This window comes from Schistocerca cancellata, chromosome 7 (assembly GCF_023864275.1).
Source record: "Schistocerca cancellata isolate TAMUIC-IGC-003103 chromosome 7, iqSchCanc2.1, whole genome shotgun sequence".
In the NCBI taxonomy this organism is placed as follows: domain Eukaryota; kingdom Metazoa; phylum Arthropoda; class Insecta; order Orthoptera; family Acrididae; genus Schistocerca; species Schistocerca cancellata.
The window spans coordinates 340,324,949-340,351,183 of record NC_064632.1 but is presented as its reverse complement, the minus strand read 5'-3'; the positions used below and the strand labels follow the sequence as shown (position 1 = coordinate 340,351,183).

Sequence of the window (26,235 nt, the reverse complement as noted above, 5' to 3'; positions counted from 1 at the left end):
ATATATAGTTATAATAGAAGGAAACATTCCACGAAGGAAAAATATATCTAAAAACAAAGATGATGTGACTTACCAAATGAAAGTGCTGGCAGGTCGACAGACACAAACGAACACAAACATACACACAAAATTCAAGCTTTCGCAACAAACTGTTGCCTCATCAGGAAAGAGGGAAGGAGAGGGAAAGACGAAAGGATGTGGGTTTTAAGGGAGAGGGTAAGGAGTCATTCCAGTCCCGGGAGCGGAAAGACTTACCTTAGGGGGAAAAAGGGACGGGTACACACTCGCACACACACACATATCCACCCACACATATACAGACACAAGCAGACATATTTAAATATATATTTAAATATATTTAAATATGTCTGCTTGTGTCTGTATATGTGTGGGTGGATATGTGTGTGTGTGCGAGTGTGTACCCGTCCCTTTTTCCCCCTAAGGTAAGTCTTTCCGCTCCCGGGACTGGAATGACTCCTTACCCTCTCCCTTAAAACCCACATCCTTTCGTCTTTCCCTCTCCTTCCCTCTTTCCTGATGAGGCAACAGTTTGTTGCGAAAGCTTGAATTTTGTGTGTATGTTTGTGTTCGTTTGTGTGTCTGTCGACCTGCCAGCACTTTCATTTGGTAAGTCACATCATCTTTGTTTACACACAAGTTTCATGGGAAAAAAAGAAAAAAAAGGAGAAAAAAAGAGAAATAAGAAAAACCATGAAGACAAATATGAAATCCCAGTGAAAAAGAAGTACTATTGTAATGTGTTTAGCCCCTAATTTAATTTATGTTTCAATATGCTCTTGAAGGATACCTTTCCCACATGATATGAAATGAAATTGCACCTTAAATGTGAAAAGAACACTGAAAAGAAAGCTGCTTTATGGATTGTAAAATACATTCATCTAGCAAAAGTAGATTGAGCAAAACAATGTTTCAAAGAAGATTAAAGTACTGCATGTAATGAAACTTATATAATTACATTTGACCAGCAAAAAGCTGTCCATTCACAAGGAAGGATACCTCAAAAGCTTACTATTAAAGAAATCTATGTGGGTACAATGTTGGAATATTTTCTGTCGGTTTGGGAAAAATCAATTATGTACATGTGACCTGAAACTGGGGGAGGACAGAGATCTCATGTTTAGTGCACCACCTTAAGGGATGTGCCTCTACACATAATAAAATAATCTTATGCACAGGCTACAGTACCATCCAAAACAAGAACATCAAAATGACATGGTACTCATGAAATTATGTCAAGATCCAATCATGAATGTCTTGGCTATTTATCAATATTATGAAAAGAATAGTTGTTGCTCACCATATAGCAGAGATGCTGTCACAGATAGGCACAACAAAAAGATTGTCAGAAAGTGAGCTTTCGGTCAAAAAGGTCTTTGTCATATATAGACAACATATGCAAAAAGACTCATGCAAATGCAACTCACTCACACATGACCACAGTCTCTGGCTGCTGGTTACATTACAAAAGAGATACACCTTTTGCCTTGATGTTAAGTATTCTCTGAACCCTTTAATGGGACAACCTCCTCTAGCGTTGCCTTTTTTTTCTTTATAGAAATACACGATACCAAAAGGTATTTTAAATCTTACATAGGTGAACATTCTTGGCTGTTTTATTGAAAGAATTTCATTTGATTTTGTATACAATGTATGTATAAAAATGTATAAAAAGAAATAATTTTTTTTACAATCGATATGTACTAACAGTTATAATTACTCTTCTTTTAAAAATATTTGAAATTACAAAATATCTGGCATACTTAAAAATTCCTCTTATTAATTGAACAATCTGAGGATATTTACTAAATTCACTTCTGGACTCATTTATAAAATAATGATATACCTTGTGCAGATCCTTCTTTTGTCAAGAAAGTTTGTAAACTCTTTTGCTTTGTAAACTTTTTGGAATATTGTGAGTACCACAGAATGTTAGTAGTAGTGGGTATGCCTCTGTCGGAATCACATGTAGTCTTCAATTTTGTCACTAATAATGTAATTGATGGTTTTATGAAAATGGAGATTGTGAAGCCAGTGTGAATAGAAGAATGGGATAAAATAAAAGAGAACAATACCAACAGACAGTACATCACCAACTATTTAGTCTTCTGGGACCCACAACATTATATAAAAATTAGAGCCTCAAGAATGCACGCCTAGATGCGAGAACTGCAGCCAACAAGAAGAGAAAACCTACATCTGCATCTACGTGATTACTCTGCCATTTACAATAAAGTGCCTGGCAGAGGGTCCAATGAACCACCTTCAAGCTGTCTCTCTACTGTTCCACTCTCGAATGGCCCGCGGGAAAAACGAGCACTTAAATTTTTCTGTGAGAGCCCTGATTTCTCTTATTTTATCATGATGATCATTTCTCCCTATGCAGGTGGATGCCAACAGAATGTTTTCGAAATCAGAGGAGAAAACTGGTGATTGAAATTTCACGAGAAGATCCCGTCGCAACGAAAAACGCCTTTGTTTTAATGATTGCCATTCCAATTCATCTATCATGTCTGTGACACTATCTCCCCTATTTCATGATAATACAAAATGAGCTGCCCTTCTTTGTACTTTTTTGATGTAATTCATCAGTCTCACCTGATGCGGATCCCACACCGCACAGCAATACTCCAGAATAGGGTGGATAAGTGTGGTGTAAGCAGTCTCTTTAGTAGACCTGTTGCACCTTAAGTGTTCTGCCAATAAATCACAGTCTGTGGTTTGCTCTACCCACAATATTATCTATGTGATTGTTCCAATTTAGGTTATTTGTAATTGTAATCCCTAAGTATTGAGTTGAATTTACAGCCTTCAGATTTGTCTGACTTACCGCGTAATCGAAATTTAGCTGATTTCTTTTAGTACTCATGTGAATAACTTCACACTTTTCCTTATTCAGGGTCAATTGCCACTTTTTGCACCATACAGATATCTTATCTAAATCATTTTGCAAGTCATTTTGATCATCTGATGACTTTACAAACAATGACTTTCCATCTATTACTACAAACTGTGACTTTTCTGACAGGAAATCATGAATCCAGTTGCACAACTAAGGCAATACTCTGTAGGCATGCAGTTTGGTTAGAAGACGCTTGTGAGGAACGGTATCAAAAGCCTTCTGGAAATCTAAAAATATGGAATCAATTTGACATCCCCTGTCGATAACACTTATTGCTTCATGAGTATAAAGAGCTAGTTGTGTTTCACTAGAATGATATTTTCTGAAACCTTGCTGACTATGTGTCAATAAATCATTTTCTTAGAGATACTTCATAATGTTCAAATACAGTATATGTTCAAAAACCCTACTGCAGATTGACGCTAGTGATATAGGCCTGTAATTCAGTGGATTACTCCTACATCACTTTTTAGGTATTGGTGTGACTTGAGCAATTTTCCAGTCTTTAGGCATGGATCTTTCTGTGAGTGAGTGGTTGTATATAATTGCTAAATATGGAGCTATTTTATCTGCATACTCTGAGAGGAACCTGACTGGTATACAATCTGGACTGGAGGACTTGCCTTTATTAAGTGATTTAAGCTGCTTTGTTACTCCAAGGATATCTTCTTCCATGTTTCTCATCTTGGAAGTTGTTCTTGATTGGAATTCAGGAATATTTATTTCATCTTCTTTGGTGAAGAAGTTTTGGAAAACCATGTTTAAGAACTCTGCTTTAGTGGCACTGTTATCAGTGACTTCACCATTGTTATCATGCAGTGAAAGTATTGATGGTGTCTTGCCACTGGTGTGCTTTATGTATGACCAGAATCTCTTTGGGTTTTCTGCCAGATTTCGAGACAGAATTTTGTTGTGGAAATTATGAAAAGCATCTCGCACTGAAGTATGTGCCATATTTCGAAACTGCTGTAAAATTTGCCAATCTTGGGGATTTTGCATTCTTTTAAATTTGCATGCTTTTTTCGTTGCTCCTGCAACAACAATCTGACCCGTTTTGTGTACCATTGGGTATCAGTACCATCACTTATTAATTTATGTGGTATATATCTCTCAATTGCTGTTGACACTATCTCTTTGAGAAAATTCCACAACTTTTCTACACTTACATGATCAGATGGGAAGGAGTGAAGACTGTCTCTTAAAAAGGCATTAAGAGCATTTTTATCTGCTTTTTTAAAAATAGATATACTTTGCATTTCTTTTCGAAGGTTGTAGGTGGCACGGTATTCAGCCTACCAGCAACTGCCTTGTGCTCGCTAATCCCTGTATTCATCACAATACTCACTATTTGTCCAGGATTATTTGTTGCTAAAAGGTCAAGTATGCTTCCACAACCATTTATGCTTCAAGCGGGCTCTTGAACTAACTGTTCAAAATAATTTTCTGAGAAAGCATTCAGTACAATTTTGGATGACATTTTATGCCTGCCTGTGGCTTTAAACGTATAATTTTCTAGCATATTGAGGGTAGATTAAAGTCACCACCAACTATAATTGTATGAGCAGAGTACTTATTTTAAATGAGACTCAAGTTTTCTTTGAACTGTTCACCAACTATATCTTCCGAGTCCGGTTTTTTTAAAAAATGATCCAATTAATAGTTTAGTCCAATTGTCAGGTATAACCTCTACCCATACTATTTCACACGAACTATCTACTTCAATTTCGCTACAAGGCAAACTACCTCTGACAGCAATAAATACTCCATCACCAACTGTAGTTAATCTATCCTTTCTGAACACTGTTAGATCATTTGAAAAATTTTCAGCTGAACTTATTTCCGGCTTTAGCCAGCTCCCTGTACCTACAACTATTTGAGCTTCAGTGCTTTCTATTAGGACTTGGAGCTCTGGTTCTTTCCCAACACAGTTATGACAATTTACAATACCGATCATTTCTACAACTACCTTACTGTATTTTACCTGCCCACATTTAGACGGACGTCCCTTCTGTGGTTCCCTGAGACCCTCCAACCTAAAAAACCGGCCAGTCCCTTCCACACAGCCCCCACTATTCATGTAGCCACCTCCTGTGTGTAGTGGACTTCCTGATCTATTAAGCGGACCCCGGAAACCCACCACCCAATGGCGCAAGTCAAGGAATCTGCAGCGTACATGGTCACAGAACCACCTGAGCCTCTGATTCAGACCCTCCACTCAGCTCTGCACCAAAGGACCACAGTCGGTTCTATCGACGATACTGCAGAGGGTGAGCTCCGCCTTAAGCTCGGAAGCAAGACTGGCAGTCTTTACAATTTCCGCTAGCCACCCAAAACCAGACAGAATCTGCTTCAATCCAAAGCGACACATGTCACTGGTACCGACATGAGCCACCGCCTGCAGTTGGCTGCACCCTGTACTCGTCATGGCATCCGGAAGCACCCTTTCCACATCTGGAATGACTCCCCCCGGAATGCATGCGGAGTGCACACTGGCTTCCTTCCCCTTCTTGGCAGCCAATTATGTGTCTAATATTGGAGCTCCCAACTACCAACAAACCCACCCTCTGTGAATGCCCAGACCTTGTGGGCTGAAAAGCTTCTTCTGGAACAGGGTGGACAACTGCATTCAGCTTAGAGACATCATCAGCCACAGATAACGCCTGAAACCTGTTCATCAAATGATCCAAGGAGGCCCTACGATCAACCCCTTGGAAAGATTTTCGCTGCCTGCCAGACTTTGGAATGGTCTCCCACTTGACCTTTGGTGAGGGGTCAACCTCAGTGCAGGCAGTACCCAGGGCAGCCACAATAGTGGACCGATCGGAGGACACATGGGATGAGCTCGATGTCCCTCGCATCCCCCACAATCACACCCTTGGCAGCAGCCTCAAGCTGTGTGATGGAAGCCAAAGCAGCCTGGAGCTGTGAGCGAAGGGTCACCAACTCAGCTAACATCTGTACACAATGATCACAGTTCCTATCCATTACTGCAGTCGCTCCTGTTTGAAGCACATAAAAATATGTAACAAATGAATGGTGTACTTGCCTTATTAGTAGCAGGAACAAGCGGTGCTGCTCTCTTTGATGGTCTAACTGACACTAAAAGTTTTTCTTTTGTATATCTTATGCCTCTCGAAGCTTCCGAATCTTTTAGAGACAGAGAAATTTAATAGTGATGCATGGGAGGGTAAGATTACAACCATAATGTGCAATTTGATGAAACTGACTTAAGAAAGAAGCCCATCCATTCTTTGACGCATTTTTGTAACATACAGCAGTGCCATCTTTATACCAAACATATACCAGCAACAAAAGTGAAAAAAAAGGACATGGAGTCTTTACTGCTATAAATTCGACCTGAACATCATAATTTTTTCAAGAACATACTGTGTGACATTGCCACAAAAGCTTCCTCAATTGTCCGTGAGCAAGCAGACCAAAGTGAATTCATTTTTATTTGAATCAGATTTTCATAAATTCTTGTTTCAAATCAGTTATTATAAGCAAACATGTGGAATAAAATTATAATTATATTTACAAGACATGATTTTCTTTACTGTTTTCTTAATAAAACCTGAATACTAGAATAAAGAGGAAGATACAAGTACAATACATTCATTGCACAAAAGAATCAAGTACACAATTTCACTTTTTTTTTTCAAGGCAGCATGTAATAGCACTTAAATTTACCTTTCTTCAATATGAGAACACATTACACAATGTATCTTCTATCTTTCAGACAGTTTAAAATGGTGTACTTTCTCTGTAATTAGCTATTTAGTGAAAACTTTATGTCTGTTTTTCTCAAAACTTTCTTGATGTGACTTGGTTACCATGTGCACTAAAAGCCCTATATATCTAATGCCCAAAACATTCAGATGTATCACAATGTATGTATGGCTGCTTATTTAAGTAATTCTTCCATTTCTATGTTTAGGAGTAGTTATAAGTTTGGATACACATTTCTTCTTTAAACCTAAAGACAGTGAGGGCTAGTCTGAAGACAACACTCTACAACAAAAGTACACACACATTGCTCTTTAGGAGCTGATCGAAACCATGATATATCTTGTGTCCATAGCTGGCTCTTTAGTAACTAAACAAAACCATGATGCATCTCGAATCAACTGGTGAACCTGAAAGAGCTTCATTTACTTAACTTACATGCTTACAGTATTCACCTGTTATGGACATTTTATATTTATAGGCTTCCTATTACATATAGACACCATATAGCATTTATTTTTTCCCTTCACTCATAGATAAACACACACATCCACCTGGAAAAAGTGTCAGAATCCTGCATTCAGTATTTGGTGATTTGCTTTCATGCACTACAGAAACATGTAGACATGTATGGATGTTTCATCTCCATGTTACTCATTTGCTTTCTCAGGTTTTTTTAAATTAAATCCCTAATTGAGGTAGTGTTCAATACTTTTTCTTCACACTCTTTCTTTTACTCTGGAAGATGGGGCAAAATCCATTAAGGAAAATTATACAGCTGCATTGCTACACTGTATGACAGTTTTTTCATATAATATTTTACTAACTACATACAAATACATCCATAAAACAATGGGACACTGACAGCTCACCAGGAGGTAAAAGAAGATAGGCTTCAAACTTCTCATTTGAAGTCGTAGGCAAAGAGGTGGATCCTTTGGAAATGTATCCAAAACTGTAACTCAATGGCTGGTCTACATCCTCTGCCTCAGATGTTTGCAACAAAAATTTTGTACGGAATGCTTCTCCTTGCATGGGTTTTACCTAAGAAAATGTCACATAGACATAAATTACTATTATTGTCTGTATAATTATAATTAATTAAATTAACAAGTTCCTTATCAATAACACAAAAATGTAACAAACACAAATGAATGAAAGGTGAAAGTTAAACAATGAAAAATTCAGGATGGAATGTAACAATATTATGAAAAGGATAACTGAGTCGCAGATAGGCACAACAAACAAATTGTCAGAAAGTGAACTCTGAGCCAACAAGGCCTTCATTGGAAATAGACAACATACACACACAGACCCATGCAAACGCTACTCACAAACACATGACCACAGTCTCTGGCTGCTGTGGCCAGCCAGACTCAGCAGCCAGAGACTGTGGTCATGTGTGTATGAGCTGCATTTACATGAGTGTGTCTGTGTATGTTGTCTATCTCCAACAGATGCTTTGTTGGCTGAAAGCTCATTTTGTGACAGTCTTTCTGTTGTGCCTATCTGCAACTCAGCATGTCCACTATATGGTGAGTAGGAACTATCCTTATCATAATATTGTTACAAAGGTGAAAGATAATACAGTTCTAAATAATTGTTTCCTAATATGACTGCAAATTCACCATTCATTTGGATCAGAAGAAATTTCCTCTACATGATAAACTGAATTACTGTTGGGGCATATACTAATTTATCAAAAAAGATCAATGTAATCAGTTTTCCTGTAGAGAGCCATGCAGGGAAATATATAAAGAATTTAAAATAATGACACTTTCTGGCTTATATACACTGAAGAACCAAAGAAACTGGTACACCTGCCTAATATCATGTAGGGTCCCCGCGAGCACGCAGAAGTGCCGCAACACGATGTGGTATGTATTTGACTAATGTCTGAAGTAGTGCTGGAGGGAATTGACACCATGAATCCTGCAGGGCTGTCCATAAATCCATAAGAGTGCGAGGGGGTGCAGATCTCTTCTGAACAACATGTTGCAATGCATCCCAGATATGCTCAATAATGTTCATATCTGCGGAGTTTGGTGGCCAGCAGAGGTGTTTAAATTCATAAGAGTGGTCCTGGAGCCACTCTGTAGCAATTCTGGATGTGTGGGGTGTCGCATTGTCTTGCTGGAATTTTCCGAGTCCATCGGAATGCACAATGGACACGAATGGATGCAGGTGATCAGACACGATGTTTACGTGTGTGTCACCTATCAGAGTTGTATCTAGACATATCAGGGGTCCCATATCATTCCAACTGCACACACCCCACACCATTATACAGCCTCCACTAGTTTAAACAGTCTGCTGTTGACATGCAGGATCCATGGATTCATGAGGTTTTCTCCATACCCATACACGTCCATCTGCTGAATACAATTTGAATTGAGACTCGTGTGACCAGGCAACATGTTTCCACTCACCACAGCCCAATGATGGTATTGATGGGCCCAGGCAAGGTGTCAAGCTTTGTGTCATGCTGTCATCAAGGGTACACGAGTGGGCCTTTGGCTCCGAGAGCCTATATTGATGATGTTTCATTGAATCGTTTTTCATGATGACACTTGTTGATGGTCCAGCATTGAAATCTACAGCAATTTGCAGAAGGGTTGCACTTCTGTCACACTGAATGATTCTCTTCAGTTATCATTGGTCCCGTTCTTGGAGGATCTTTTTCTGGCGATAGCAATGTCGGAGATTTGATTTTTTACTGGATTCCTGATATTCATGGTACACTCGTGAAATGGACGTATGGAAAAATTGCCACTTCATCACTACCTCGGAGATGCTGTGTCCCATCACTTGTGCGCTGACTGTAGCACTATGTTCAAACTGACTAAAATCTTGATAACCTGCCATTGTAGTAGCAGCAACCAATCTAACAACTGCGCCAGACACTTGTTGTCTTACTATAGGCGTTGCCCACTGCAGTGCCATATTCTGCCTGTTTACATATCTCTGTATTTGAGTATACATGCCTATACCAGTTGTTTGTTGCTTCAGTGTATTTATGAATGCATGTGCTTTCTGAAAAATCACCAGGAATTTTCAACGCTAAACAATCAGGTTCATAACAACAAAACAAGAAACAGAGATGATTCTTACAGACACACCTACAAAAGAGCTGTTTACCAAAAATTCTAAAATTATCAAACTAAAATACTTTTCCTGCATTGTCTGCTACAATAAAGAAAATTGAAGAATTCCATAAATTTGAAATAGAACTAAAACAATTTTTAGTAACACATAGCTTTTATAACTTGAAGACTATGAAAATGTTAAATTATTTACACATAGCTAAGTAGATGATTGCATTTGTATGTAAGTTTGCAAATAACTTGAATACAAGAAGTTTTATCATAACTAGCCCTTGCTATGGATTGATTACATCCATACAATGTTGACTGATAGAAATGCATTACACTCATTATCAGTTATCCCCAACGTGGTCCACCTTCATCTGTGTCAAGTTAATAGCTCCAAAATGCCCCAGTGTATGTTATCCTAATTGTCTTTCTTAATGTTAAATGTTCTACAAAGGCTACTTTTCTTGATTGTATTCCATAACTGTATCTGTTATCTTTATTATTTGGTTGTCTGCTCAATTTTAATAGCCTTCAGAAGCACAACAATTCCGATTTTATTAAATTCTTCTCCTCCATTTCTCTCACAGTCATTGTTTGATCTTCACACAAGGCTGTACTCGAGATGCACAGTTCCAAAACTACGTCATGAATTCTGCCACTCTCCCTCACTCCCTTCAACTGAGGAATCTTATTTCCTAGGCTTCAGAAGTATTTCACACCTACAGTCTTTTCCAATTGCAGTTTTTATTACATGAGGGCATAATTCTCCTTTCTATGTCCTACAGTCCTGCTACATCTCTTTAACAAGTCTCCATTAGTAATGATTTTCTTCTTCTCTCCTTGCCACTACTATGTCTCTTCCCCAAATTATTTTTATCTCTTGCAATCCCGCCTTCAGTTCTATTATCCTTATCTTCTTTGTACCTGCTGCAAATTTACTGTATTCAACATCTTCAAGTTTCATTCTCCATTTATTTTTTCCAAATCTTTTGTTTCATTTTATTGTATATTTTGTGCTCCTGTTCTTCATGCTCCTTTATCTTTCTTTGGCCTTTCTGCCTCACTGTTTCCTTGAACAACTTCCAGATATCTCCCAAACACCTCCATCATACTAAGTAGCCCCTTCTTTAATCAGTTGCATGAACAATGGTTCCTGTAAGTCTATTCGCTTTCTGTTTATGCCTACACCATCACACTAGTGACACAAGAACTTCAAAATTGTACATATCTATTTCTAATAGGTTTATGGATCTGAGAAAGGATAATTCTCTGACTATTTACCAAGCAAACACATTAATAGACTAATTTTCTGTTTTTCCAGCCTACTAGAATTTCATTTTAAGGCCAAGTAAGATGCTCTGCCTAATAACCACCTAATAATCAAACACTGAATTTGAATTTCTCCTGTACGTTAACCCCCCCCCCCCCCATTCCCATCTCTCTCCTGCCCTTTTGCCCTTTTACTGGAGCACTTGAATCTTGTCCATTCTTTGTTGTTATGTATGAGGGGTAATCACAAAGTTTTAATTTTAACATAAAAATAGTCATATAACTAATTTTTTGTCTGTTTGTAGTTACATGCCGACAGTATTGATAGACACTGAAATCTCCACATCCCCATAACATAGCATGTAACTACAGAAGCCAAAATAAGATTTGTGTCTTCAACTTTCCTGCCTCTTACTTGTTATGCAGTATTTATCTTTATCCATTTGTTCTTTAACTGCTTGCTGCCAGTCAAAATTGTCATTCAGTTTCTACTTTGCTGTAATAAAAATCTTTCAGGAAACAAAGGGTGTTATTAGGAAAGAGACATGTATTAAGCTATCAGGCATCAACCAGCCGGGAACTAATTGCATGTGGGGTCCCACAAGGTTCCATCTTAGAGTTCTTACTTTTTATTATATATATCAATTACCTTTCATCAGTAACATTACCAGATGCCAAGTTTGTTTTGTTTGCCGATGATACAAAAATTGCAATAAATAGCAAATCAAGTGTAGTCTTAGATAGATCGGTTAGTAAAATATTTGTGGACATTAATCACATGGTAGTAGCCAATTCTTTGTCACTAAACTTCGAAAAAACACACTACATGCAGTTCAGAACTTGTAATAGGTGTCCCACGAGTACATGCCTAACATATGATGACAAGCATATAGAAGAAGTGGACAGTGTTAAATTCTTGGGCTTGATAATAAATTCAACTTGGAGGAGCACACCACAGAACTGCTGAGATGTCTAAACAAATCTCTATTTGCAATGCGAATTCTGTCAGACATAGGGGATATAAAAATGTAAAAGCTGGCATACTATGCTTACTTTCAATCCATAATGTCATATGGGATTATTTTTTGGGGTAACTCATGAAGCCAAGCTAAAGTTTTCTGGGCACAAAAACATCCTGCAGAGGCCTGTTTAGAGAACTAGGGATACTAACTACTCCTTCCCAATATATTTATTCCTTAATGAAATTTGTCATTAAAAATATACCACTTTTTCAAATCAACACCTCAGTTCATAGAATGAGTACTAGAAATAAGAATAATCTTCACAAGGTTTTAAAGCCACTTACTCTTGTACAAAAAGGTGTGCATTATTCAGTAACACACATTTTCAATAACTTGCCAGCAGCCAAGAAAAGCTTAACAACCAATGAAATTCAGTTTAAGGAAAGCCACAATTGAACTTCTACACCATTTCAGTGCAGCAATTTGTTCATTGTAAATAAGTATTGTAGTAGTTCTATTATATGTTTATTACCTTAGAAGTAAAAAAGAAAAATTTCAGTTTTAAATTCAGTGCATTTATGTAATCTTAGTAACTGAGTGTTGTAAAATGATCCTTTCATATAGTGTTCATTAAAAAATAAAAATAAAACAAAAAAGGATGATCATTCCACTTAGGGCCTGTGGAAGGTACATTAGCTTATTTGTTTTAGTTAAATATTTGTCATGCATTATTATTTTTCTGACATGTTATATATCCTGGAGGACATCCTCACTATGTATCAATTGGAATGAAAGCAAATCCAATCTAATCTAATCTGTCTTCATCAATGAGATCATCACTCTAGTAATCCTATACACACCCAAAAACTTAGATTTTTCTATTATATTTTTTATTTGTTGTAGGTAAACTATATTCATAGAAGATGTGGTATTTTTGAAAAAACAAAAGCAGATGAGCTATGTTTTTTCAAAGTTTACAGTTAGTTTATCTGCGCAAAATGAGTTAGCAAACACTACACTTACTGCAAGAAGAATTCAATAAGTAAAGCAACACACTTTACTCTGAAAGCTGGTTGATTTTAATCAAGATTCCAATAGAGTGTATTAATCCCCACTCTTTTGGCTACAAAGCCATATACTTCAACATAATCTCTGTTTAATGCAATGGCCTTATGCCACCTTACTTGGAGGCTTGTATGCCCACAACTATACTGGTTGATGCTGGAGCCAATGTCTTGCTGCATCAATAACCTCCCAATCATCCATATACTGCTTTCCACAGAGTGCTTTCTTAATTGGGCTGAACAGTTGGAAGGTGCAAGAGCAGGGCTGTAGTGCAGAATAGGAAGAGCAGTTCAATGAAGTTTTGTGAGCTCCTCTCTGGTAAGCAGACTTGTGTGAAGCTGTGCATTGTCATGGAGCAGAAGAAGTCATTTGCATTTTTGTGACGACAGACATGCTAAAGTCATTTCTTCAATTTTCTGTGGGTAGCACAATAGCAATCATTATATCATCATGGAGGACATCAAAGAGAATAACTCCTTCAGAGTCCCAGAAGACTGTCACCATGATTTTACTGGTAGAGGGTGCAGCTTGGAGAAGTGATGTGGTGCCACTTCATGGATTGCTATTTTGTTATCAGCTCGAAGCGATGAACCCATGTTTCATCACCTGTGATGACGTTTGACAAAAAATTATCATGATAGGCCTTATAACATGCAAGCAATTCTGCACTGGTGGGCATTCATTGCTCTTTATGGTCTAGTATTAAGTGGCAGGGAACCTAGTGGGCACAGGCTTTTGAATACCCCAACTGGTGGATGGATGTATCAACACTAATGACAGAGGTGTCCCCTTGAGCAGTAAGGTGTTTGCTTGTAATCTGTCGATCACTTCATATGAGTGCATATATATGTTCCAAACTTGCAGGAGTCACAGCTGTGTGTGGCAGGCTGGTACACAGAGATCCGACAGGTTTGTGCAACATTGTTGTGATGATGACAGATGCGTCACCCGATGACAATGTTTTTGTTCACTGGCAGGTCTCTGTAGACATTCTGTACATGTCTTTGAATATCTGCAGTTCTCTGGTTTCCCACCAAAATAAACTCAATAGCAGCTTGGAATGCATCTCCATCACAGATGTCACCCTTTGAAGGCTATGTATAGCACCACCAACTACTGGAGCTTTATGTAACTATAGGGGCTGAAGCAGGAATATTCCACAACATCTCATAATTAATTCTACCTTTTTTTCAACCAAAACTGACTGAGAGAAAATCTGTTGCATTGCTTACTAAATGCTTCTCAAATATTCTCCATGGATGCTTCTCTGATTGGCTTGACAGTAATATTTGAATCAGGAAGCAAAATAAGTCTTAAAGCATTATTACATATTATGCATACATTACTAATATGCATGTAAAATGATATATGTAATAATGCTTTTATTATCAATAAAAAGGACTACTTTTACCCCTGATTAGAATAAAATGGTTGATTATGAATGTAGAAGAAGAACTGTAACAAGCCCATTATTTAACCCTGGAGAATGCCCACTGAGATTTCGCCATATGAAGATGAGAATATAATATATGGCATGTATTACTCAAACAACTTAATGGAACTTCCTGCATCATGTTTATTAAATAGGAACTAAATTTGGCACATTATGAAGTTAGTTTTACTAATAGAATAATAGGACTGACACAATCAAATGACTTTGATAAGTCACAGAACATTCAAACTACTGATATTTTATGATGTAAACATTTTATTATGTGCTTAGTGAAGATATAAACAGCTTCCTCAGCAGTGCAGCCCATTCAAAATTCAAAATTCGGATGGCTAAGTATCCCATTCCTACTCAGGAGGATGGTAACCAACAAGCACATTTTATTCTCAAACATTACAGAAAATGATGTAAGAAGTGAGATTAGTTAGTAGCTACTGACATATGTGGAGATATCTTTCTTACAGGCTTAACAGTGGGATATGTTCACCTGTCTGGAAAAAGACACTGGACCTATGATGTATTCTGTATATGACTGAAAACATAACAAATTATAGGTCCACAACTACTTAAACATCAGGGCAAAAGATGTATCTCTTTCATAATGTAACCATCTCACAGTCAATCAGCTGATGCTGTAAGCATTAACAGTTGTTTTCTGGTTGTTACTGGATTGTCCAAGGTTCCAGTGGATAAGAAGTTTGAGAATTTCATTTCAGTGACCTCAGATCAGGGCCAAGCTTTGTTTGCTTGTCTAACAATATTAATCCAATCAAATTGTACATGAATGGTTTTCCCAAACTAGTCCATACAACTTATTATTTTGTAATGTGCAATGTCCATTCTCATCTGGTAACCAAAGTTAAGTACTCTTGGGCATGATTAACACTTGGTTGCATGACCATCCAGGTCTGCCAAGTGCTATTAGCAAGTGGGTTGTACTCAGCCCCTGTGAGGGCAATTAAGGAGCTACTGGCTCTGGTCACAAAAACTGACAATGGCTGGGAGAGCGGTGTGCTGACCATATGACCTCAAAGTCTGCATCCCGAGACCTCTATTGGTGAGGATGATATAGTGGTCAGTCAGCATCGTTGGCCATTTTGAAGTTGTTTGGACAGAGTCACATGAAGAATGTCACAGAAATATAGCCACAGATGAAAACAGTGAAGAAGTCCATAGTAGGCTATAGAGCAGTTAGTCATGCAGACAACCCTATCTAAAGAAAGAGTGTAGCATATTTTGCATGAAGAATGAACAGTGTGAAATCTTTGTGCAGCATGGTATTGCAGTCTTCAAATGAATGAATGAAGAGAGAGACAGAGAGAGAGAAACTGAGAGACAGAGACTTAATGAAAGAAAGCTGAAGGCCTCCTGTCAAATTGGGCAAAACTGATTTTATCTGCTGGGAAAGTTATGGTCACCTTTTAATGGAAGTCATTATTATTACTGATTACCTTGTAAAAGGTAATATCATATTTGTGAAGTACTAGACAACTCATCTGGACCAGATGAATGAAGAACACACTTGAGAATAGGTTTGTATTAGGAAAAAAGTCCTCTTTTAATGTAACACACTTTCTCACAATAGTATTTTAGTAAAGAGAAGAATGGGACAAATGATCATTTTTAAGCACAAATTGTTGTGACATACACCTATCAATCACACTGAACACCCTCTGCACTCCACCTGTTGCAGTATTTAAGAGACATATGCAACTGGAAAAAGTTTTGAGTGAAGTGAACAGGTCACAATAGCTACAGATGGGTATTTCCTGGGTCTCTTGGCTGGCAGATATGTGAGTGGCTCAAAGACTTCTTAAATAATAAAATCCAGTATGTTGTCCTCAATGTCGAGTGTTCATCAGAGACAAGGGTATTGTCAGGAGTTCCCCAGAGATGTGAGATAGGATCACTGTTGTTCTCTGTATACATAAATTATTTGGTGGATAGGGTGGGCAACAGTCTGCAGTTGTTTGCTGATGATGCCATGGTGTATGTTAAGGTGTCAAAATTGGGTGACTGTAGGAGGACACAAGATGACTTAGCCAAAATTTCCAGTTGGTGTGATGAATGGCAGCTGGCCCTAAATATGGAAAAATGTAAGTAAATGCTGATGAGTAGGAAGGAAAAAAAACTGTAATGTTTGGATACAGTATTACTAGTGTCCAGTTTGACACAGTCAACTTGTTTAAATATCTGGTCACAACATTACAAAGCGATATGAGGTGGAATGAGCATGTGAAAACTGTGGCAGGGAAGGCAAATGGTCAACTTTGGTTTATTTGGAGAATTTTAGGAAAGAGGGGTTCACCTGCAAAGTAGAAGGCACATAGGACACTGAGGTGACCTACTCTTGAGCACTGCTCGAGTGTTTGGGATCTGTATCAAGTTGGATTGAGAGAAGACATTGAAGCAATTCAGAGGAGGGCTGCTAGATTTGTTACCAGTAGGTTTGAACAAAATGTAAATGTTATGGAGCTGCTTTGGGAACTCAAATGGGAATCCCAGGATGGAAGGTGTATTCTTTTCCAGAAACACTATTAAGAAAATGTAGGGAACTGGCATCTGAAGTTGGTTGCCAAATGATTCTACTGATGCCAACATACATTGCACTTAAGGGCCATGAAGATAAGATATAAGGAATAAGGGATCATACAGAGGCACACAGACAGTTGTTTTTCCATCACTCTATTTGTGAGTGGAACAGGAGGAGAAATGACAAGTAGTGGTACAGGGTAACCTCCGCCACACACTTTATGGTGGCTTGCAAAGTATCTATGTAGATGTAGATATTCACTGAAAAAATGTTGAATGAGGTGCACTGACAAAGAAGAGGCCCATGTTTAAAATGTGAGTACCTTTTTACATAAAAAAATAGTCTTTCACTATCAGGTGAAGAAATTTTCTCATAGCTTCACATAAACATACTTTTCTTATGAATGCATTTATCTTTTAACAAAAAACATCTGATGTAGTTGCTAATTTTCGTTCTCCCTGATTAAACAAACAGCAGTACCTGTAATGGTTGGATATTTGGTGGAGAATTTGTGACAATGACAGTGTCTGCATGGCTTGAGGAATTCCCACATGAAGCAGACAGTCGGAGACAGTATTTGGCATCTCCTTTCAGGCCTGGCCATGTTCCCACGGGCCCAGGAATACCAAGCTGTATCTCCCTGTAAATTTGCCTTGATTAGGTAATATAGCAATACAAAATTAACAAGATTGTGAAAAAGGTAATATATACATGCTAGCACAACCTCATGGCTGGCATCCATCAAGACGATTAGGTACTCTGCAGAGAAATAGAATACATGTTTTATATCATGTATATGCACACATTTCATGTACTAAAGTAATAGCTCATAATTAATACTGTAACTATGAAAGGTGAGGTTATAGGTCTAAATTTTACAACAAATAGCAGGAATTAACAAGAATCGTAATTGTAAACACTTTTAAAATCTAATATCAATTAATTACTTCTGTTATTATTATTGATATCAACTAACAGAAAACAGCATGTCAGACAATCAAAGTCTTCAGAATGAGATTTTCACTCTGCAGTGGAGTGTGCGCTGATATGAAACTTCCTGGCAGATTAAAACAGTGTGCACGACCGAGACTCGAACTCGGGACCTTTGCCTTTCATATCAGCGCACACTCCACTGCAGATTGAAAATCTCATTCTGGAAACATCCCCCAGGCTGTGGCAAAGCCATGTCTCCACAGTATCATTTCTTTCAGGAGTGCTAGTTCTGTAAGGTTCACAAGAGAGCTTCTGTAAAGTTTGGAATGTAGGAGACGAGATACTGGCAGAAGTAAAGCTGATAGGACCGGGCGTGAGTCGTACTTCGGTAGCTCAGATGGTAGAGCACTTGCCCGTGAAAGGCAAAGGTCCTGAGTTCGAGTCTCTGTCGGGCACACAGTTTTAATCTGCCAGGAAGTTTCAATCTAACAAATTTCCTAAATGCACACCATCAAATGTTACTTTTTTTCCTTACTTTATTTTCATAATTTTTTTGAACTCATATTAAAAACAAGCATCATGTATAGTACATTACTGAAAATCATTTGTTCATTCATCATATTCTGCAGATCCCCCCCAAAAAAATTCAAATGTGTGTGAATTCTTAAGGGACAAAAGTGCTGATGTCATTGGTCTCTAGTCTTACAAACTACTTAAACCAACTTATGCTAAGAAAAACACACATGCCTATGTCTGAGGGAGGACTCGAACCTCTGGGGGGAGGGGCCGCGCATTCCATGATATGGCATCTCAAATCATGCAGCCACTTCACATGGCAATCCCATCAGAAAAGAGAGACTTTACAGAGGGGGGCAAGTGAAGGTATAAGTTAACAAGAAACAAGGACATCTGAAGAACTTCTTCTACATACTGTATTAACAAAAAATATCATTATTCTGCTTAATGCTGTTAATGCTTATAATCAAGTAAATTAGTAAGAAAGCTGCTATTCCAAAGAAAGCTGCTGCCTCCTTACTTTTACTATAAAGCTGCTGTTTATCTGTGATGAGATGCATAATATTTACCTGATTATGATGGTTGATAAGATTTGATCAGATTTTTTATTTGGTACTGTTGATTACACATTCTGAAAAGGATGTACTTGTGACATAGGACAAATCAAGTGAAATAATACAAAATTATGTGAGCATTTTGTATATCATATAAATACTTATTTTCTATGAATGACTGGTTGCAGACAATATTACAACCTGCATTTTGCTGGTATAAGTTTGAGTGAATGCTTAAAATAGCAGAATGAATGAAAGCACACATTTTTATCTAAGTGCCACAAATAAATAAATAAATTTACATATAATAGAGGGAAACATTCCATGTGGGAAAAATATATCTAAAAAGAAAGATGATGAGACTTACCAAACAAAAGTGCTGGCAGGTCGATAGACACACAAACAAACACAAACATACACACAAAATTCAAGCTTTTGCAACCAACGGTTGCCTCATCAGGAAAGAGGGAAGGAGAGGGAAAGATGAAAGGATTTGGGTTTTAAGGGAGAGGGTAAGGAGTCATTCCAATCCCGGGAGCGGAAAGACTTACCTTAGGGGGAAAAAAGGACAGGTATACACTCGCACACACACACATATCCATCCGCATATACACAGACACAAGCAGACATTTGCAAAGGCAAAGAGTTTGGGCAGAGATCTGAATTTACATATTGTCATAATGGTTTAAATTAAAACACAAAATTTATGCCTTCACCGCATAAGTTCAAGTGAATACTTAATAGTGTGGATAAATGGTAGTTCACATTTTAATCTATGATATAAATGAATTTTCATTATTTTTATTATTATAACTTATGTTAGGAATACACAATTTTATGTTCATAACATAGGTAAAGCTTTTCTTTTAAGAGTTTTATTTTTTACCTAAAGTAGTTTCATCTATTTTTACTCAAAAGGATGCCTTATTACTCTACAAATTCATTCATTTTATAAAATGCTTGTTCCCTGAGGGATGCTTTTAGTTTCCTTTTGAATACCTGTATCTTATTAATTTCCTTTATTACTCTGATGGGAAGCTTGTCGGATACTTTTATTCCTGACTCAATTACTCCCTTATGGACTTTTGTGAGAGTTGCAGAGCCCTGGCAGAATTTTTTCCCCTGTCTTATGTTATGTTTGTGAATGTCACAGTTTTTCTGGAATAATTCCTCGTTACTGGATACAAACATCATCAGTGAGTATACATATTGATTTCAAACAGTAAATATCCTGTGAGTCTTAAAGAGACCTCTGCAGCATGTTCTGTTAGAAACCTCTTATATTATCCACACTACTCGTTTTTGTAGTTTGGAGACTTTTGCAACACCTGTAGCATTGCCCCAGAAGATAATACTGTGAGGATAGAACAGAATGGAAATATGCAAAATATGATGAAACCAGTCTTTATCTACCAACAAGATGAGAAGCAGCTCTTGAGCAAAACATGCTGTGCTAAGTTTTTTGACCAGTTGATCAATTCGCTCTTTCCATCTTAGCTGGCTGTCTATCTGATGCCTAAGAATTTTGTATGTGTGAATTCATAAATAAATTGATAACTCCATTTCAAGAACTTGGAGTTTTTTATTTACTGGCTGGAATTGTATAATATTAGTTTTTAAAAAATTTAGGGTTAAAATAAGAGGCTGTAACATTTTGATTATTCTTGTCTGAACTGCTGCCAGAGGACTGTGGAGTCCCTGCTTGTTCAGATTTTATATTCCTCTTTGTATCACTTTTTATGATGTTCCATATGGTTCTTACTTTCTTGTTTGACTAGCTAATTTTTTCTGCACAATGCATTTGTCTGGCCTTCCTGATTACATATGTTAGAAATTTCACAGTGTCTTTTGTAATGTAGTTTCACTGCTAAGTTCATACTAGCCCCTTGTTCTATACACAGGTCTCTGTTTTTAGCACATGATATTTTGATGCCAGCTGTTATCCACTCTTTCCTTCACATGAGGTTGGTTTCATTTAATCTGCCTTTGGGGGAAGCAGGCTTCATAATGTTAGAGCAATAACTCCAGAAATGAATTGAATTTCTCAATCATTGTATCTGCCTGGTACACTTCTTCCCTTTGTTCATAGTGTAAACTGTTTTCCTATTTATTATTCTAACATGTTTACCCTGGGTGTGACCATTTACTGTTTTTCAACTAGCAATTTTTAAGGTTGCGATTGACCGTTATGATCAGACAGACCATGTATTATAGCTTGTGTTTTTAAATCATTGTAATTTGTGTGATCCATTAAGAAATTATTAATCAAGATATTGCTGTGACCATCTATTCTTGTTGGGAGTGAGACTCTCAGGAGTAGGTTGAAAGTTAACAATGATGATTCCAGTTGTTTATTACTGTTACTATTTGAAAAAAAAAATTAATGTTAAAATCACCACATACTATAATCTGACTGTTATTCCTATAACAATATTTTGAAAGGACAGCTGATATTCACCATATAGTGGAGATGCTGAGTGGCAGATAGGCGCAACAAAGAGATTATCATAAATAAATAAATAAAGCTTTTGGACATTAAGGCCTTTGTCTGCAATAGACATAGACACACACACAAAACATACACACACACACACACACACACACACACACACACACACACACACACACACACACAAATGTTTGGTTTCAGTGTGTGTGTTGTGTGTGTCTACATCTATTGTTGACAAAGGCCTTAATGGCCGAAAGCTTTATTTATTTGTGACAGTCTTTTTGTTGTGCCTATCTGCAACTCAGAATCTCTGCTATATGGTGAGTAGCAACTTTCCTTTCATAATATTGTTACATTCCATCCTGGATTTCCCATCATTTGTTATTCCTATAAAGTTTTGTAGGAACTAATAATAGCTGTGAGAGGAACTTCTTAATGTTTCCCACAGGTGCCCAGTAAACTACAATTATTAGAGGAACTGAGCTTACAATTTTAATTTGACAGCGCAGCATTCAAAATATTGTTCAATATAGCACCAAGCTACATCTATGGTTTGTGATCTAAGAGTCTTGTGCATATAAATTGACTCCCTACCTTGGGTTAAGTTTGTTCTGCAGTAGTAAGAAACAATTCCATAAGTATTTAAATGTATTTGATTGACTTCTGTAGCTTCCAGATAATGTTCAATTTGGCAGAGCGCATCAGCAATAGTTTTATCAGTGTCAGCTGTTTCTTGAAGAGAAAGAAGTAGGACTTCTTCTTTATTTAAAAGGCTTCTTATATATATACTGAGGTATCTTGTAGGAAGAGTGGTTAATGAGATATGGTTTTAGTTACGTGTTTTATGTTAGATGGAAGTTTCTTGAATATCTTTCCACTAGAGTACATAACTTGATTCTAAACATTCAACAAGGAGACAAAGTCTATATGAAAATTATTTTTGTGTCTTGTATTAAAGTTCAGTTAACGTGTTTTGCTCTGCCACAGTTTTAATCTGCCAGGAAGTTTCATATCAGTGCACACTCCACTGTAGAGTGAAAATCTCATTCTGGAAATATCCCCCAGGCTGTGGCTAAGCCATATCTCTGCAATATCCTTTCTTTCAGGAGTGCTAGTTCTGCAAGGTTCACAGAAGAGCGTCTGTAAAGTTTGGAAAGTAGGAGACGAGGTACTGGCAGAAGTGATGCTGTGAGGATGGGGCGTGAGTCATGCTTGGATAGCTCAGATGGTACAGATGGTAGAGCACTTACCTGTGAAAGGCAAAGGTCCCAAGTTCAAATCTCGGTCTGGCACACAGTTTTAATCTGCCAGGAAGTTTCATATCAGTGCACACTCCGCTGCAAGCAGTGGCACCATCACAGTACTACCTCGCATCCATGAGTCATGTGCCTCCACTGGTATTCTCCCATTGGATGAGTATTTAGTTTGCCGTCCAGCCACTCTTCACTTCAGGCTTAACACCAAAAGCACCTAGCAGTTCCCCAATCAGAAATCCTTCGACAAGCAGTCTTCACACTCCAAGCTTCACCTCAACTGTGCCTAGCACCTCATAATTCAGGTTCACTCACTGCATTGTCAATAGCATATGACATCACAGACTTCATCCATCCTTGAGCACATGACCATTCATTGATGACTGAGGCCTCAAGCACTTGAATGCTCACTGTCGATCATGGATCACATGCCTCATCAATGTAAGAACATTCCATTACAATCATCAGTGATTGACTGTCAGACTGAACTAAGCACTGCAATCTCATATCCCTTGAACTCCTGCTATTGTGCTCTGTTCACTGGATTTAATAAACATACAACTCTTCTTTGCTACCTGGGCACTTACTTTGCAGTGTGTTTCTCCCTTTGGGTCACACACTCTAGGTCGATGAGAATAATTGGTTTTTGCCTTACATGACAAAAGTGACTGTCATCCAAACCAGCAAACCCTCCATGATTTACATGCTCAACCAGTGTAGCACTCCATACCCAGGCACTGTTTTGGAATGTGCTGATTTTCATCACATACACGTCCTCTCACTACCTCGGTGTCATTTTGGCATCACACAGCATTCAGATGTATCAGTGGATCTCCTGCTTTGCTTATGGTGCTTACAACATGACTATGAGCTTCTCCTAAAAAAGTTAACCCGTGTGGTGCTAATGATGCAATCACTGCTACCTCAAAAATTCAATGAAGAGTTGGAGCCTTGGCCCATCTCCCTCACACAGTTGGAAAATACTTCAGGGCATCCACAATTCAAGATCATGCCCAACAAAGAGTTTTTCTTCCTATCTGTTCTGATACTCCTCGACCCTGGTACAGACTTCTCTACCCTGACCTATGTACACTTGTGGGACCAACAAACTATCTGTTATGACACTTTCCATGCTCTTATACACCCTCATAAATCTGAGGAACTTCCTTGATGATAAATTTTTGTGCCACTGAACGCAACTATCTTTCCAAGGCACCTTACTTGATGCCAAATTGTCATACTCTTGTGCACACTGACTGTTATGAGGCAGGTTTCTTGATGCCATGGGTTTCATTTCTCATCCCACTTTCTTTTCTTATTTTCTATAATCTTTCAAATGCTATATATCTGTGTCTTCATTTGTGCCATTCCTTAGCTTCCTGCTGATTCTAACTCCTTATCTATCTGCCACCAGCCCTTCCATCACTGGCCTCAGCAGCTTGGCCATGTCGCCACCAGCTCCAGTGCCTCTGGCACTGCCAACACCTCCAGCCCTGCTACTGCGACATGCTTTGCTCCTTTGCATCCCACAGAATCGATATCTTGACGTCTGGCTCACACAGGCCACCCCCTCATTGTTAACACACAAGCCATCCCTGCAGATACTTTATGCTCCATACTGCAGGACCTCACATGTTTCCCTTGTCATCACAGTACACTTTCACCCAGGAAGGCCACATGCTATACTGCTCCTGCGCTTTTTTCACATATGGGCCTTTGAACAAGCCATACCCTGTGCTGTTCCTGGTCAGATGTCTCTGGGTAAACTCATGTCAGTAGCACTACCTGCTACCACAAGGACCTCTTGCATCATACAGAGCCGGCCGCGGTGGTCTAGCGGTTCTGGCGCTGCAGTCCGGAACCGCGGGACTGCTACGGTCGCAGGTTCGAATCCTGCCTCGGGCATGGGTGTGTGTGATGTCCTTAGGTTAGTTAGGTTTAAGTAGTTCTAAGTTCTAGGGGACTTATGACCTAAGATGTTGAGTCCCATAGTGCTCAGAGCCATTTGAACCATCATACAGAGCTATAACCAATTCTCATCTGCACACCTTCCTCTGACCATCAACTGGGCTTCCCTTGACCTCTGATTATGCACTCCTGGAAGTTTTGACCTTCCCAGATAATAATCCTGCATGTATCTCTTTTCCAGGTTCCCTCTTATAAGTTCTCGTCCGAGCCAGGACCATCTGTTACAGCAGCATCCTAACCATCAGCCTTCTACCAATGCCCACTGGGTCCAGCCTCCTTGGCCTTAAGCACCCAACAGATGGACCACCTTCCCAACACTGGAGCACCTCCTCCCTTTTGCAGCCCCATATTCTGCAAGAAGGCTAGGTCATCTCTTCCTTAAGGGGGGCCTGAGGCTGTATTTACAGGATACCACTGTATAACATATACACTGACCATACAGTCATGTATCGAATATTGTCACAGCTCCAGCCTGCTTAAGGATGCTTCGTCTGGAGATGAAACACAAACAATCTGCACCAAAAGACACATGTCATATTGTTTACAATTGAACTTCCAACAGCTACAGGTCACCCTGTGGAGCAAACAGTGCTGCCATCATGGCACTACCTCACATCCGTGAGTCATGTGCCTTGGGTAGTATTCTTCTGCTAAATGAGTATTAAGGTTGCCAACTGAACACTCTGCATCCACTCTCCACTTAGGACTTAATGCTGATTGTACCAAGCAGTTCCTCAACTGAAGCTCCTTCAGTGAGCAGTCTTCACACACTGACTTCATGCTGGCTGCACCTACCAGCTCGTCATTTGGAGTTCACTGCCTATGACGTCATGGACTTTGTTCATCATTGAGCACCTGCTGCTCTTTGCCGACCAAGGCCTCAAGCATCTGACAGCTCACCACTGAACATAGCTCACAGATCTGATCAGCCTGAACTGCCTAGTACAACCCTCACATCTTGTACTATTGTACTCTGTTCATTCTTTGCTACCAGGGCACTTCAATTGTAGTGTGCTCCTCACTCTTGGTCACAAACATTAAAAGACAACTGTAAACAAATGCCGACTGTGGTGGCTGAGTGGCTCTAGGCGCTTCAGTCCTGAACCACGTGACTGCTACAGTCGCAGATTCGAATCCTGCTTCGGGCATGGATGTGTGTGATGTCCTTAGGTCAGTTAGATTTAAGTAGTTATAAGTTCTAGGAGACTGATGACCTCAGATGTTAAGTCCCATAGTGCTCAGATCTATTTGAACCATTTTGTAAATCAAAGCAGCAGCAAATAAGCAATCAGGATATGAAAGAAGGGCAGTAGTACCACCATATCTGGAGGCTGTTCTAGTGTCAAAGAGCACCAGTAAATTACTAAGCTAAACAATGAGCAACAATTAGAATGTATATATTCTTTAACATTGTTGTACAAGAATATTCCAGCTTTAAGTAGTAAAATGAGTGAATTAGAAGTACTCCTACATGATGATCTTAAGGACTCTCACTGGTTTGCACCTATGAGCAATGGCCAAGGGAACCACAAACATTCACTGTTA

The 26,235-nt window shown here is 38.5% G+C and overlaps 1 protein-coding gene across 1 annotated transcript in view; it reads right to left on the bottom strand.

Annotated features, from left to right (window-relative positions):
- Positions 1 to 26,235, bottom strand: part of LOC126091843 (uncharacterized) — a 443,987-nt gene that overhangs the window by 200,485 nt on the left and 217,267 nt on the right. The window contains exons 18-19 of the mRNA XM_049907099.1: positions 17,498 to 17,657; positions 7,519 to 7,690 (exon numbers count right to left, since the gene is read on the bottom strand). Of these exons, the coding sequence (XP_049763056.1) occupies positions 7,519 to 7,690; positions 17,498 to 17,657 (332 nt within the window). The remainder of the gene's footprint in view (positions 1 to 7,518; positions 7,691 to 17,497; positions 17,658 to 26,235) is intronic.